Genomic DNA, 14,344 nt, shown 5'->3' with positions numbered 1-14,344 from the left:
CAGGATTTGTTCTTATTTTGTTAGATATTTGAGAAATATTTTTTAAAAATGCATGAATATCATTTAATCAAATTGGATTATTAAATTTCAGGGCTAAAGAAATATACTATACTTGGTTCATTGATCTCAATCACTTTAATTTCAGTTCCCATGCGTCCCTCTGCTGATCAGTGCTGGAATGTAACTAAGTACATTTACTCAAGTACTGTACATAAGTACAAATCTAAGAAAATTTTACTTTTTACTTTATGACTATTTTAATTTCATGCCACTTTACACTTCTACTCCACTACACTTATTAAAATATTATCCTTTTTACTTCTCTACTATTATTAGATTTTTGTGGACAAGCCATGTGGAAGTACACAAGAGCAGCTGAAACAATTAGTCGTTTAATTAGAAAATTAATACATTAATACATTTCCCTAAAATAACATTTACTTTAAGTTTAATTAACAGTAGGCCTACGTCAATTTGTCATTACTGCAGAGGTTCTTCTTTAACTTTCTTTGGGTGAATACGAGGTCTCCAGTCTTGGCCATATGCCAGAGTCTTTGTATATGGCACAAAACCTGCCCTTACATAGTGTCTAGGGGCGTTATCTATGCACATATGTGACTTATGATCAAGTGGGATTCACCATTCACCATACCTAAGTAAAAGCAAATTTGGATGTTTAAGAATGCTGAGTGCATCTGTAGTTCATATTTTCTCTAGCCAGAGAAATAGTAGAAAATATAAGAAAAATTTAAGAGAATGTTGCTGCATGAGGCCCATTATCGTCTTCTGGTGGTGAGGTGGGAAATGAGTCCAAGCCGAGGAAACAGTCAAACATTACAAGCTGCAGCCGGGGTGAGAAATTACCACGAGCCAACAAGCAGTACACTTTTAAATGTAGGGGATAAGCTGTGAGCTGGTGCACAACAAATCTAAGTGGTGAACTGAACTGGGGCTGAATCCTGTGACCATTTTCCAAACTTGATTTGATTCTTATCTATTTAAGAAAAAGCCTGAGAAGTAATGACTTTGGCGTCCCTCCAGTGGGCTGCAACGCTTTTATGGAGCCGTGATACTGGCACTGACCTGATGGTGACATACCAGAGGCCCCTCGGTTCAGCCCCTCGTACCTTGCGGGGGCCCCTTTAGCCCTTTTCAACAGGCAGCAAACACTGGCCAAGGCTCAGCCTGTTGTGCACAGGGAGCACAGACAGCCACCCACACCAAACTACATACAGACGTGATAGACTGTAAGTTACTCTGAGCCATCGTTAAAAGGAGCTGCTGTGTATTCAGTATAAGTGGATAATTGTTCTTTGGGAAATGCACAAACAGACATAGAAATATGAGTATGGGTGTCTTGCAGTGGGATGGGGGGGCCAAGCAGTGTTAGCTGGGGAAATGCGAGCTACCCGGCATGTGATTGGCCAACCAAGAGGGCTGTACCAGGCTAGATTTGTGGTTCAGCTCAGGTCTTGGAGAGGTTAATTTTCAACTCAGGGGAAAGAAGAGCTGGGGCCCGGCTGCCAACATAATGGCTGTGGTCACAGCCTGTTTCATGGAAGACGAACAAAGTGTAAAGCAATTTGTGACTGAGACAAGACCCACCTGTCTTGAATGTACCCTCTCATCTTGGTTTCATACTCTTTACTTCTCATTTTCACCCTTACCTCATTTGCTCAAGTGACTCCCCCAGGGGTGGCGTCTTTTCTGACAACAGATACCCTTTTTATGTTTGTGTGACGCTACTTCTGTCTGGCAGCCTGTCTGAGTTACAAAAATGAGGGCCGGCGACAGCAGAAGTAGAGGTGAGGTGAACTCTGGAAACTGATGCACATGTCTGACGGGAACTTATGCAACACCCTGTAACTGAGTCTCTTCATTTCACTCTTCTTCCGTTTCCTCCTGCCTCCCTCTCAGTCCATCGCCTCCTCTATTCAGTGTCCGTGTCACCCAACAACTCGCCACATCCATCAAGGTTGGAGACCCGATCAATAGCCACTGGCTTTCCTCTCATCCGCCTTGCAGACGCATACAAGTGGTCTTATTGCTTATGTAACGATCGACTTATCGGGTCATTTGGCTGCTTATTTTGTTGCTGTCCACTGATTGGGGCCCCGGGGGGTATTGACTGTTTACAGACACATGTGGGCAACGGCAAAACATCTTAGTTAGAATTAAAGAGATAAGCGAAGGATGAAGTGCCATAACTCAAGAGAGGTTAGGACATAAACCCGAGAGAAGGAGGCAGATGGAAGACGGACGTCATGATAGAGGAAGAGGTAGAGGAAGCGATAGCAAAAGCAGCACAGTGAGCGATTAGCATGCCCGCCAAAATCCAATTAGTTACAGCCCAAGAGAATGACAAGCAGACAGACAGACAGAGCAGACAGCCCTAGAGACAGCCAGAGAGTGCAGCTGCACTGGTCTGCGGTAATGAAGTCACTGGTTTCCAAATAGCAAAAAGAGGAAGCCAGAGAGATGCAGCTGTCTGCCGTCTGTGCCGCAGCCACTGTGTCAGCCCCGGCCAGCGAGACAGACAGAGGAAGGCTGTTCTCTCCGTCTGACACTTCTGACTCTGGGCCAGCACAACGCCACAAACAAGGCTGAGGCAAACAAGAAACACACAACTATGTTCGCAATGCTCTGCTACAGGGTTATGTTTGCCAGTGTGGGAAAAATATGTCTAAAATATCATGTCATAATGTTTTTTTATTTCAAATATCCTATTTTTTCCACTGTGAACAAGAAAAGTTTATGATTCTGGTAAATCAAACCAATGACTCCACACAAAGTTTTACAAAACAGTCTACATTTGAGGGTGCTTTTACACCTACCCTGTTTGGTTCAGTTCAAAGTACTCAATTTCGTTCCTTTGTGCTGTTGTGACAGCTGTCAATCAAACCCCAGTGCGGATCAAATGACCTGGTGCGGTTCATGTGTGGTGTGAAAGAAAACAAACCAACCACAGGATTTTATGAAAGCAGACATGCCTGTTCTATAGCTCTGCTGTAGTGGAACATACATGCAGAGTTTGTAAAGTTTTGTGATTTTTCATGTGACTGATTTACAGTTTACTTATAGCTGACTAATAATGCTTACAGTTATTTCTCTGTGAGTTCTTGTGACACCAAAGAACATAAACATGAATACTCTAAGAGCATTAAGTTGCTGCTGCATAAACTTCTGTCAATCGCCTGATTGTGATCTCCCCACATGGGTCCTGAATATACAATGATGACAACCTTCCAAAAAGTTGCTAGAACCTCACATATACTCATCTTGGTTCGTTTATAAAAAGTTTTTCCTCCTGGTCTGGACCAAATGAACCAAATCACAGGTGTGGACAGTAAAAATGACCTTTGTGTATTTTTGAATCTTAAAATATAACACGACCTAATACAGAGTACTACTGGGGATTTTTTTCACACACAGCTCAATGAAGCCAAAATAAATAATATGACGATCATCAATGGGAACTTCTGTTACTTCCTGTCTTGTGAGATTAAAAAAATCACCTAATAAAAATGACGACATAAGATCTTGTCTCAATGGAAAGTACAGTGTCACAACCCTTGAAGGCAAAATGAACTCATTGTTTGTCAGATGCTGAGGTAACTCTTGAGATAAGGCTCGTTTTTTTGGTGGCGTCTGTCTAGCAAACTCTATTTACACAGCAGGGATCAGTAGACAGACTAGCCGTGCCTCGGGGCACAAAGCACCATTTATAGAGAGCAAGTCCTGGAGTTTTTAACTGCGCCTTCTCAAACCAAACACTCCTAACAGGATATGGGACCAGTAGCTATTGGAGAAGGTGGGAAAAAAAACTTCCAGAAGGCTACCTTGTTTGTGTCTCTTCTCTTTCAGAGGTCCCAGAGCTGTACGGTCAAACTATGAACCGCCTATAAATGTGCACATTGACACTGTGTGTAAATAAGGGCCATTGGGAAAAGGGACTGCAGCTGGGGTTCGACTAACACGCCGAGGCCCGAGCCATCTTTCTAAAAAGCATGTGTGACTGTAAGCTGCCTGGCTGGACTTCCACTAACATCCACTGGGATGTGGAAAGTATGAGTCACGCAGTCAGTGCAGCAGAGGCGGCTGGACACAGAAAGTCTGGAGGATGTTCAGGGTGAGAGACATGTCCGTCTGGCTCACTTCCTGTTCTTCCAAACACGCACTTTCATTACACAAATGCATATAAACAGAGAGTGGATGGACTTGTCCTGACTGAGTGAAGCGGGACTCTGCCAGGTCACCTCGTTCTCTGGCCAATGACCTTTCGCACACCCATACATCCGCTTTTGGTGGTGGGCCGGAGTGGTATCCTCTTTTATGCCAGAATCACCTGCTTCCTGTAGACTCACAGGCAACTGTCTTTCCAGGAATTTGTGCCTTTGTGTGTCTCTGCCTACACAAGTAGTTGAAGTTTCACTTTTAATATGACAACACCGTTTCTGATCAAGCCAAGCCCCCTCAGAACAAGATCAAATCTAGTCTCTACCACCCAGCTACAAAAAAAAAAACACAACAACAAAAAAATGACTGCGAAATCACATCTGACAGAGAAGAAAGTACCTGAAACTGTGGTGAGACAGAGGCTCCAGAGAGACTGGCAAAGTGTGAGACAGAGAGAGACGAAGATGTGTCATACTAGCCTCCAGTTAGCAGCTTATTACGCACACCCAGGTTGGCAATGTCTCACACATAAACACACACACACACACACACACACACACACACACACACACACACACCAAAGACTGAAGCACTCATCATCCACCTTGAGCATATGTTACGTTTGTGTGTGCGTGTTTCCTCTGTGGTATTACAACGTCTCTGCCTTTTAGAAAGAATTTCTTCCCCGTCCAAATTGCATAGCTTAAACTGAGGAGGAGGAAGAAGAGGTGGACAATTGGGAAGAGGCGAGACAGGAATGCGGTCGGGACGCTAGACGAGACAGCAGACGGTATTTCCGGTACATTCAGACACAGAGTTAACCAAAAAAAGCAAGGCATCTGCCTTCCTCTTGTACACAAACAATACAAAATGTGTTCCACAAATACATACTCACACCTGCACACACTATAAATACACACTGCAATCTCTCTACTCCACATTCACTTAACCTGCTGCCTGCTGCACTACTACCACAAATAAATCTTGCCAGCAAGGGTTGTAGTAAGGCCCATTTCAGTTCCAAATGTGCTGGTTTCAGCTGATTTACTTCACTTAAAAACAATCTGAACTGGTGGATTTTAAGTGTCAACAGGCCACACCAAACAGACAAAAACATGACCCCACCTTTACCCACAAAACAATACAGAAAGGGCAATCCACTGTGGTCAGAGGGAGGTCATGAGACATAAACCAGTCAATGGCAGAGAAACGATCTAGAGCTTTTCTTGTCATTGAATGCTGACTTTTCAATAGGCATGCTGCCCTTGTGGCTCAGATACTGCATTGACATGATTTTTTTTTTTTTAAACAAAGCAAGAATAAAAAAGAATCGGCAAAATCATCAATCATCAGCCCAAAATCATTTGGAAGACTCTGAAGCATTCTGGCTTTCAGTGAGTGGCAGTGCAGTGGAGTAATTTCTCTTTCAGGTTTGCCTGGAGGTAAAAGGGTCACTAATGATGTCTGTGTTACAGTCCTGGAGCTGTGGCTCCAGGACTGTAACACAGACATCACTAGACATTTTCTTTGTTCAACTAGGGATGCACAATAATATCGGCAAATCATTGCAATTGGCCGATAATGGTTTTAAAATGAAATATCGGAATCAGCCAACATGACAAAACAATGACAAAAATTAAACAGATAAACAGACGATAAAATAAATAAGTAAATAAAATGAAAATAAATGAAAATAACAATAAACTTACACAGAGATTAAGAGGGATATTCAGTTAGAGGATTCTGAGAAAAAAAGTTGCAATAATTGTAAATCCAAAATCGTGCACCCCTTGTTTCAAACCGGATTTTTAAAAAACAATTCTCTGACCAAAGCCATCTAATGTATAACCAGCCAAAAATCTCTTGGTTTGCACTAGATTTAATTTCCATTTTCTCAAATTTTGTAGGAATGTGTTAAAAGATAAATGCAGTTACCTTTGGGCAAACTAGAAATGTGCTTTTATTTCCAGATAAAAGGTCTAACAATTAACTGCTGACATGTAGTTTTTATGTAGGAGGTAAATAGGCTCTTCCTGAGTGTCCCATATTGCCCTTTTGTTCAGTGACATTCCAAGTGACCTCCAGGTGACACAGGGGGACAAATGATGCACTTCCCCTTCAGCTGTGACCAGCTGGCCTCACCTCGTCTGATCAGACCTGGCTGGGCAGATGTCACCACCTGTCCCAGGCCGCTCCAACACATAACAGGTCAACACAGGTTTAAGAAAACACCAGCTGTAAGGCTGTCTAGTCAAGCCTGCTTATCACAGGCTGTGGGACGGCATCCAACATATTACATTTAAATGACCATTGTAATGCATACAAAAAAGCAAACAAAAAAACAGGTATTAGGGATGTCCTGATCAAATCTTAAGGACCGGAATTTGGCCTAAAAAATGCATTTTTTAATTGATTGGGATCGCCCCCCCAACTAAACCTTTTTTAATATCCACCAACACAGCGTTACCGTCAAGTGTTGCAACAGATAGCATGATCTATGATATTTGTTGTTACTGTGAATGTTAAAGTTCAGCTATAACACTACTTTGAAATGGAAATGTGATATTACTCTTTATAGTGTTTATAGTGTATTTTTATTACAATTTTACTCTAAGTGGATTTAAGAGCAATTTCTGAAGGCATATTTTACTTTGTTGGAAAAACAAATGCTGCACTACATGGAATTGTAACAAGAGCCATACAAAAATATCTTTCGTGTGTTTAATTTGTTATTTTGTAAAAATATAATTAGATACTGTTTGGATGCAGATATTTTCTTGTATTGCATTGCAGAGCTATCACATTGCCAAGCATATACACTTGATTGATTCTAATAACTTGTAAGTACTTGAAGTGTGCACTGTGCAGCTGTATTATCCAGGTAAATACTAGTATCGGATCGGAACACAGTATCGGCAGATACTCAGTATCACATGACTCAGATCGGAGGCAAAAAAACTTGATCGGCATAATCGGACAGGTATCATTCAGAAATGCACTTACTTTGTCCAGCGACCTCTTGAGCTGGTAGTGGAACTTCTCTTTGACCTCATCCAGTAGCTGCTTGAGCTTTGGCTCCTCGGGCATGCCTTGGTACTTCCTGGCAAGCTGCAGGTAGCAGGGCCACTTGGCCGAGTCAAAGCCCCAGTGGCAGGTCCTCTTATCTGGCGACTTGTGTGAATGCATGACAAACTTCTGTGGTGAAAAGAGCAACTGACACTCGACGCACTGGATGCACGGCGCCTCAGGCTGGGTGTAGAACTGGGGCACAAAGAGACCCTGGCACTTCCCCAGACACTGGTGCTCCACCTGGAAACTGGCTTCGCTCTCCTTCAGCAGGCCCTGGGTCGACAGTTTACCGCTGGGGTCAGCGGGCAAGGCCGCCCCTGGACGCAGTAAAGCGTTGCACAGCCGTTGTGCATCTGTCAGCGTAATGAGGCCACAGGAAGGTGCGTTGAACGGCAGAATGCCTAGCACCTTGAGGATGTGCAGCTGCTCTGCGTCGCATCGTGAGCAGTAAACGTAGAGCTCGTCGCACACAGTGTTGATCTGCTGCAGGGAGAAGTCGCGGAGCACAGAGTTGAGAACCTGGGGCAGGCAGAGCCGCTTCTCTCCCCCAACGACGAAGCAGGAGATGGACTCTCCTTCCAGCAGTGAGTGGGTGAGTTCAGTGGAGCTGTCACAGGGAACCAGCAGAGGGCCCCCTCCCAGGACAGGAGGGGAGGGCAGGGGAGGCATGCCGGCCGGCGAGTGCTCGTGGCCGGTGCGGGCTGAGAAGGCAGCTGGGCCCCCGAGGGAGCTCTGGCTGCTCAGAGTGAACTGGGCCAGTGTGTGTTTAAGCCCAGGGCTCAGGTCCAGGGCTTTGGCAGAGCCCACCACATGCAGTTCAGCCCGACCCTCCACATCCATGTCGGAGTCGTGGCACAGATCCTCCACCTGCTCCCTCTTCACCTTGGGAGTTTTGGGGAGGGAATCCAAGCTGCGGCGCTTAAGGTTGATCTCTGCCATCACTCGCTTCTTGATGGGCGCGTCTTCCAGTCGCTCTCTGTACAGCCGTTTCATGTTGCCCTTGAATGAGGTCAAGTCTTTGAAAGGGGTTTTCAAACTTGTCTGGGTGCTGGCCATGTCTAAGCACTGGGTTGTTGTCGTTTACGTCTAATGACTGAGTTCTTGTATTCCTCTGAGTCTCTTTTTCCTCTTTTAGTCTTTTCAAATGACACAAATCTTCTGGTAGTTGAACACATGCATGATGATGACTGAAGGTTTCTATGTTCTGATCCACTTCCTATGCATGAAAAAACAGGAATTTAGAAAACAGAGAGGAGTTCCAAAAAATCATTCAGTCAAAGTCTAAGCTACAGTTAATCAATTCCTCTTTTGTACAGCAGAGATAGTCAACTTGCTTTGCCTGGGGGCCACTTTCGCAAAATGACAGGAGGCCAGGGGCCAGTCACAGCAGCCGCACACATTTCTAGGATTTTAGGGCGCTTCTAGGATTTTAAGATGTTTCTCGGATTTTAGGATGTTTCTAGAAATTTAGGACATTTCTAGGATTTTAAGTTTGTTCTCTGAGTTTTGGATGTTTCTATGACATAAGTACGTTCCTAGGATTTTAGGACATTTCTCGGATTTTAGCATGTTTCTTGGATTTCAGGGACATTTCTGTTTTTTGGGCAATTCTAGGATTTCAGGAAGTGCCTGGGAAATTCTGGCATTCTGTGATTTTAAGACATTTCTCTGATTTTAGGATGTTCCTATGATTTTAGGGCATTTCTAGGATCTTACGAAATTAGGGGCTTAGCTAGGACCTCTGTCCAGGGGTTCGGGGGATCCACAACTAACACTTATTTTGATAAATAAACTATATTTTGATGCTGTTTTACGCACCCTGGCACCATATGTATACTAAATGTACAAAAACAATCTTAAGTGTGAATCCTTTTATTTTTATTGTGAATTAGAAACTGGTTGGAAGGGTCACCCAGATTTTGCTATCAGGGGCCAGATTCTGCCCATGGGCCACAAGTTGAGTATCACTGCTGTAGATGAATAAACAAACTGAAAATGATCTCATAAAAAAATATTGTGGAGCATGAAACATCCATAAGGAGTTTAAATGTTTTATGACCACTGTCCCGGCTGGGGGCTGAAGAGGTCAATGGCTGCTCACTAAACCAAATGGCCATTACCATACTTCACACAAACACAAGGCTTTCTCAGCACTTGTAATTGAACCCCAGGGGAAATTTGCATCTGAGTTTTTCACCAAAGGTTTTGAAACAAACTTCTCCGGCAAGTGAGAATTTTAACAAGCAAAACCAGTTGACCAGACATGGCAACCCAAGCAAAAATCCCCATCACCCTGCCCCTCTGTAATTACACTGTTAATGTAAGGCTAATACAATGGTCGAAAAACATTTCACTTAGCAAATGAAAGTGCCCTTCCCAACTATATTGTGCCTTCCCCTAGGTCTGCTTACCCCACGCTGACCCCATCAACTTCATGAAAAACAATTGATAAAAGCGTTAACAGCAGTCGTCCCCCTTCTCCCAGGCTATTCACAGCTTGACATGCAGCAGTATGGAAAGCGGTGTTTCCCCCTTTTTCTCGCAGGTTTTACTGCGGATTTGCTTAGTCGACTGTATTAAGGTAAACAACACTTAGCTGGGTATCCACAATTTAACACGCAATCTAGATGATAATGGCTCCTGCTGCAATATGACACACACGACCGATTGAATACACCTTAGTTTGAAAATGCAACATTTACTGTACCACTTGCGCTCATACGATGTCGTGAAATGCATTTTCATTTTTTTTTTAAATATCATGCAAAAAAGCGCATTAATTGAGCACAGTGCATGCTTTTGCAAATTTCATTGAATCGTTTTTTTCCACCGACTGGAATGCTGCAAACCTCGAGCTCGACTCCGAAGTAGGTTGGTGTTTGTGGGCGTTTTTTAATGGCACATTTCACCGTGGGTCGATTGAGAAAAAAAAAAACTGCAAAATCAAATCAGCAACCAAGGTCTACAGGGAGGCAGCAGCATCCACCCCAGCCTGCTCGGGACTCCGTTTTTGGCTGCTATAACCTCCAATCTGATCGGTTTATTTGTCAGAAATCACACTGCTTGGCGAAAAAACAACGCGGTGTTTTTTCTCAAACATCCTCACAGCCATCTGGACATATTTCTTAATGTCACCTCCACTTCTAGTAACGTTATCCCTTTTGCTGCTGCAAGGACACCGCGTATAAAAATGCTGCTGCTTTGCTCCATCCCCAGCCGCCCCCCTCCTCCTCTCCAGACGACACTGAAGTTAGCTTCTGATTCAGCGGTTAAGGGGAGAGTTAAGGGAAACGTAGTTTACATTGCTCAATGACCTCTGCACCACTTACTGACGTTTTAAGTAAAGCCTCAACGCTGTCTGAAACCCACTTCAAAATCTGCGAAACCTTTATTCTATTTGTGAAAGGGCAAAAAGGGGAAATTTCGCTGAATTTTTCACAGGCAGACCTCATTGTAGCATGTCCAGATCAAGTACACTGTATTCAGACGAATCAAATCTGGACTAAATTATCAGAGAGGCTGAAGAGGCTTGAAAATGCAGGAAAAAAATGGCATTTCACTGAATTTTTCACAGTCTAGTCCAGATCTGACCCATTTAAGTACAGTGTTTTTTTGATCTGGTTCAATGTGGTCTACAAGTGAAAAAAAACAGTGAAATGTCCTTTTTTGCATGTTAACAAGTGGAATAAAGGTTTCCCAAAACTGAAACCAGGTTTTAAATAATCTTAAATCTCTCAGAAATTATCTAGTCCAAATTTGACCCATCTTAGTATAGTGGTTTTGATCTGGACCAAGTTCAATGTGACCTACATGTGAAAAGGCAGAGAAATCGCTATTTATTTATTTTTAATTTCCACAAATTGAATAAAAGTTTCACAAATATGAAACAGTGTTTTAAATAATTGTTAGCATCTTTATGATAATTTAGTCCAGATTTGACCCGTCTACATATAGTAGTTTTCAGGAGAGACCTGATTCAATGCGGTCTACATGTCAGAAACACAATATAATCTCCCCTTTTCTCATGTTATCAAATAAAATATAGGATTCACAAATGTGAAATTGTGTTTTCATCAATATTTAGCCTCTCTGGAATAATTTAGTTCAGATTTGACCCAATTAAGTATAATGGTTTTTGATAGTGACCTGGTTCAGTGTGGTCTACACACAAAACAGTTAAATGTCATTTTTTGCAGTTTCACAAATAGAAGATAGATTTCATAAATCTGAAATTGTGTTTTAATCAATATTTTGCCTCTCTGGGATAATCTAATCCAGATTTGACCCATCTGGGTATGTGGTGTTGGATAGAGACCTGTTTCACTCTGGTCTACATGTGGAAAAAAAGTAGTGAAATGTCCTTTTTTTTTTTTTAACATTTTCACAAATACAATATGCATTTCAAAAAATCTGAAAGCGTGTCTTAGACAACGTCGGGGCTTACCTTAAAACGTCCAACATGTTTACACCACAATATGATGTGCAAAAATCCGAGACAAATGTAAAATTATATTCCCCTTAGCTCGCCCCTCAATTTACGAATCGCAAACCAACTTCAGCATAGTGATCTCCGGTCTGCAAACTGTACCTCGCCTCCTCTGCTGGCTCGCCACGACGGCACTGGTATGCAGACAGCGCTGATAATGACATTCACTGTCTACACTACAGTCTGGTCTGGAAAGGCACCGCGGTCCGGCGTTACGCACGCACCGACTCGGTGAGGGCACGGTGGGGATTACAACCGCAGTTTTCCCCGTGAATGTCCGATTCACCCAACGGTCAAATTTAAACAGCATATCAAATATTACGTGTGTCACGTTATTCCTCATAAACGTGTCTTATAATGTCAAAAGTGTAAAAGCGTCAAAATATACGCATTTTAGCGGAAGTCAGTTTTGAAATTTTGTCTTTAAATGCGCTAACTAGCTTAGCTTCCCCAGCTTACTCCTGTACAGTTTAAGCCGTCTAACAAGCATATGAAGCAGGCTAACACAGGCTAACTAAACCCGCTTCACTCCAGCATTGAGAGCGATATAAATTAGTGATAAACAGCAATGTCCGCCACCGCTGAGCACGATAACTCATTGTAATATTAAAGCGGGTTCCGATAAACCAGGCTGACTGGGAGAACCGAAACATTACAACACGCTAACCCCCGAAAAGAGAGCGATACAGCAGGCTAACTACACCAGGTTAGCTTCGCCCCCCGCTCCGTCTGAACACAGGCGGAATCCGACCGTTATCAACCGTTATCACGCGCTGCGATCCGCTATCAGCAAAATAAATACGTGTTTTAAAACACAATATTCATTTAAAAGCTCCGTCTTTTCAAAAATCAAGTTCACACTAACCTGAAAACGCTGCCCGTGTCGGTCGTCCTCTCTCCAGCGGGGTCTTCTCGGTACTGGAAAAGCCTGGCGGACCGTCAACAAGATGCAGCTAGAGGCTCCACTACAGCCCCGCAACGTCACACTGCACACGGCTGAGAGGCGGAGACGTCACCCGGCTGACGGAAACTATGCGGGGGTGTCTCTCGTCTGTCTGCCTGCCTGCCTGTCTGTCTGCGTGTGTGTCTGTCTGTCTGGCACAGCCTGGGAGATTTGTTTCCTCCAGCAGTGAAGCTGAGAGCAGAGAGGCGGAGATAGACGTCAACAGCAGGCGGGCAGTGGAGGCCCAAACTGCGGTCCGCGGACTTATTAGAGGTCTTTACAGGGATCCAGATTTGGGTCTTCACTATTGCTGCTCTCCAAATTGAATTTTGAGTGATGGATTAGATTTTTAGGGTCATTGGTGTGATTTTTTTTAGATATATTATTATTAGTAGTAGTGGTAGCAGTAATAGTATTAAGAGTAGTAGTAGCATTTTATTTTATTTTTTTTTTTATTTTATTTTATTTTATTTTATTTTTTTCTATTCTATTCTTTCATTTCACGCACATAAACAAAGGTGCCATATTTTACAAAAGGTAAATTTAGAACATGTGCATTTATTCCTCCCTTTATTTTTTTTTTAAAAAAGTGAATGTTTATACCATTATTGTAATATTATACATATGTATATTGTTTAAATATATAATAATAATAATAATAATAATAATGTTATTTTAGAACATGTGCATTTGTTCCTCCCTTTATTTTATTTTTTTAAAGTGAATGTTTATACCATCATTGTAATATTATACATAAGTATATTGTTTAAAAAAATATAATAATAATAATAATAATAATAATAATAATAATAATAATGTTATTTTAGAACATGTGCATTTGTCCTCAAATTTATTTATTTTTCCCAAATATGTAAATGCTTATACCATGATTATAATATTATATGTATGTAAATTATTTTTACGAATTATAATAACAATAATAATAATAAGAGGAAGAGGAATGGGTTTTTTTTAATCAATAATTGACATGTTTGTTTAGAGGTCTTTACAGGGATCCAGATTTGGGTCTTCACTATTGCTGCTCTTCAAATTGAATTTTGAGTGATGGATTAGATTTTTAGGGTCATTGGTGTGAATTTTTTAGATGTATTATTAGTAGTAGTAGTGGTAGTAGTAAAAGTATTAAGAGTATTAGTAGCATTTTATTTTATTTTATTCTATTTTTTTCATTTTCATTTTTTCATTTCATACACATAAACAAAGGTGCCATATTTTACAAAAGGTACACCACCACCCCCAATATTTAGAACATGTGCATTTGTTCCCCCCTTAAAAAAAGTTAATGTTTATACCATTATTTTAATATTATACATATGTGTATTGTTTAAATATAATAATAATAATATAATATAATAATAATAAATAATAATAATAAATAATAATAATAATAATAATAATAATAATAATATATAACAATGATAGTAACAATAATAATAATAATGTTATTTTAGAACATGCATTTGTCCCTCCCTTTTAAAAAAAAAGTGAATGTTTATACCATCATTGTAATATTATACATAAGTATATTGTTTAAGAATATAATAATAATAATAATAATAATAATAATAATAATAATAATAATAATAATAATAATAATGTTATTTTAGAACATGTGCATTTGTCCCCAAATTTATTTATTTTTCCAAAAT

The 14,344-nt window shown here is 41.2% G+C and overlaps 1 protein-coding gene across 1 annotated transcript in view; it reads right to left on the bottom strand.

Moving 5' to 3' along the window:
• skila (SKI-like proto-oncogene a) overlaps nt 1-12,825 on the bottom strand; it is a 45,410-nt gene extending 32,585 nt beyond the window's left edge. Inside the window, exons 1-2 of the mRNA XM_042496984.1 lie at nt 12,597-12,825; nt 7,180-8,461 (exon numbers count right to left, since the gene is read on the bottom strand). Coding sequence (XP_042352918.1) covers nt 7,180-8,301 — 1,122 coding nt within the window. The 5' untranslated portion in view covers nt 8,302-8,461; nt 12,597-12,825. The remainder of the gene's footprint in view (nt 1-7,179; nt 8,462-12,596) is intronic.
• Between the last annotated feature and the right edge of the window lie 1,519 nt (nt 12,826-14,344).

The sequence above is a fragment of the Plectropomus leopardus genome, chromosome 12 (genome assembly GCF_008729295.1).
Source record: "Plectropomus leopardus isolate mb chromosome 12, YSFRI_Pleo_2.0, whole genome shotgun sequence".
NCBI classification, from domain to species: domain Eukaryota; kingdom Metazoa; phylum Chordata; class Actinopteri; order Perciformes; family Serranidae; genus Plectropomus; species Plectropomus leopardus.
Note: the sequence above shows the minus strand (reverse complement) of the source record. Positions and strands in the feature narration are given on the sequence as shown.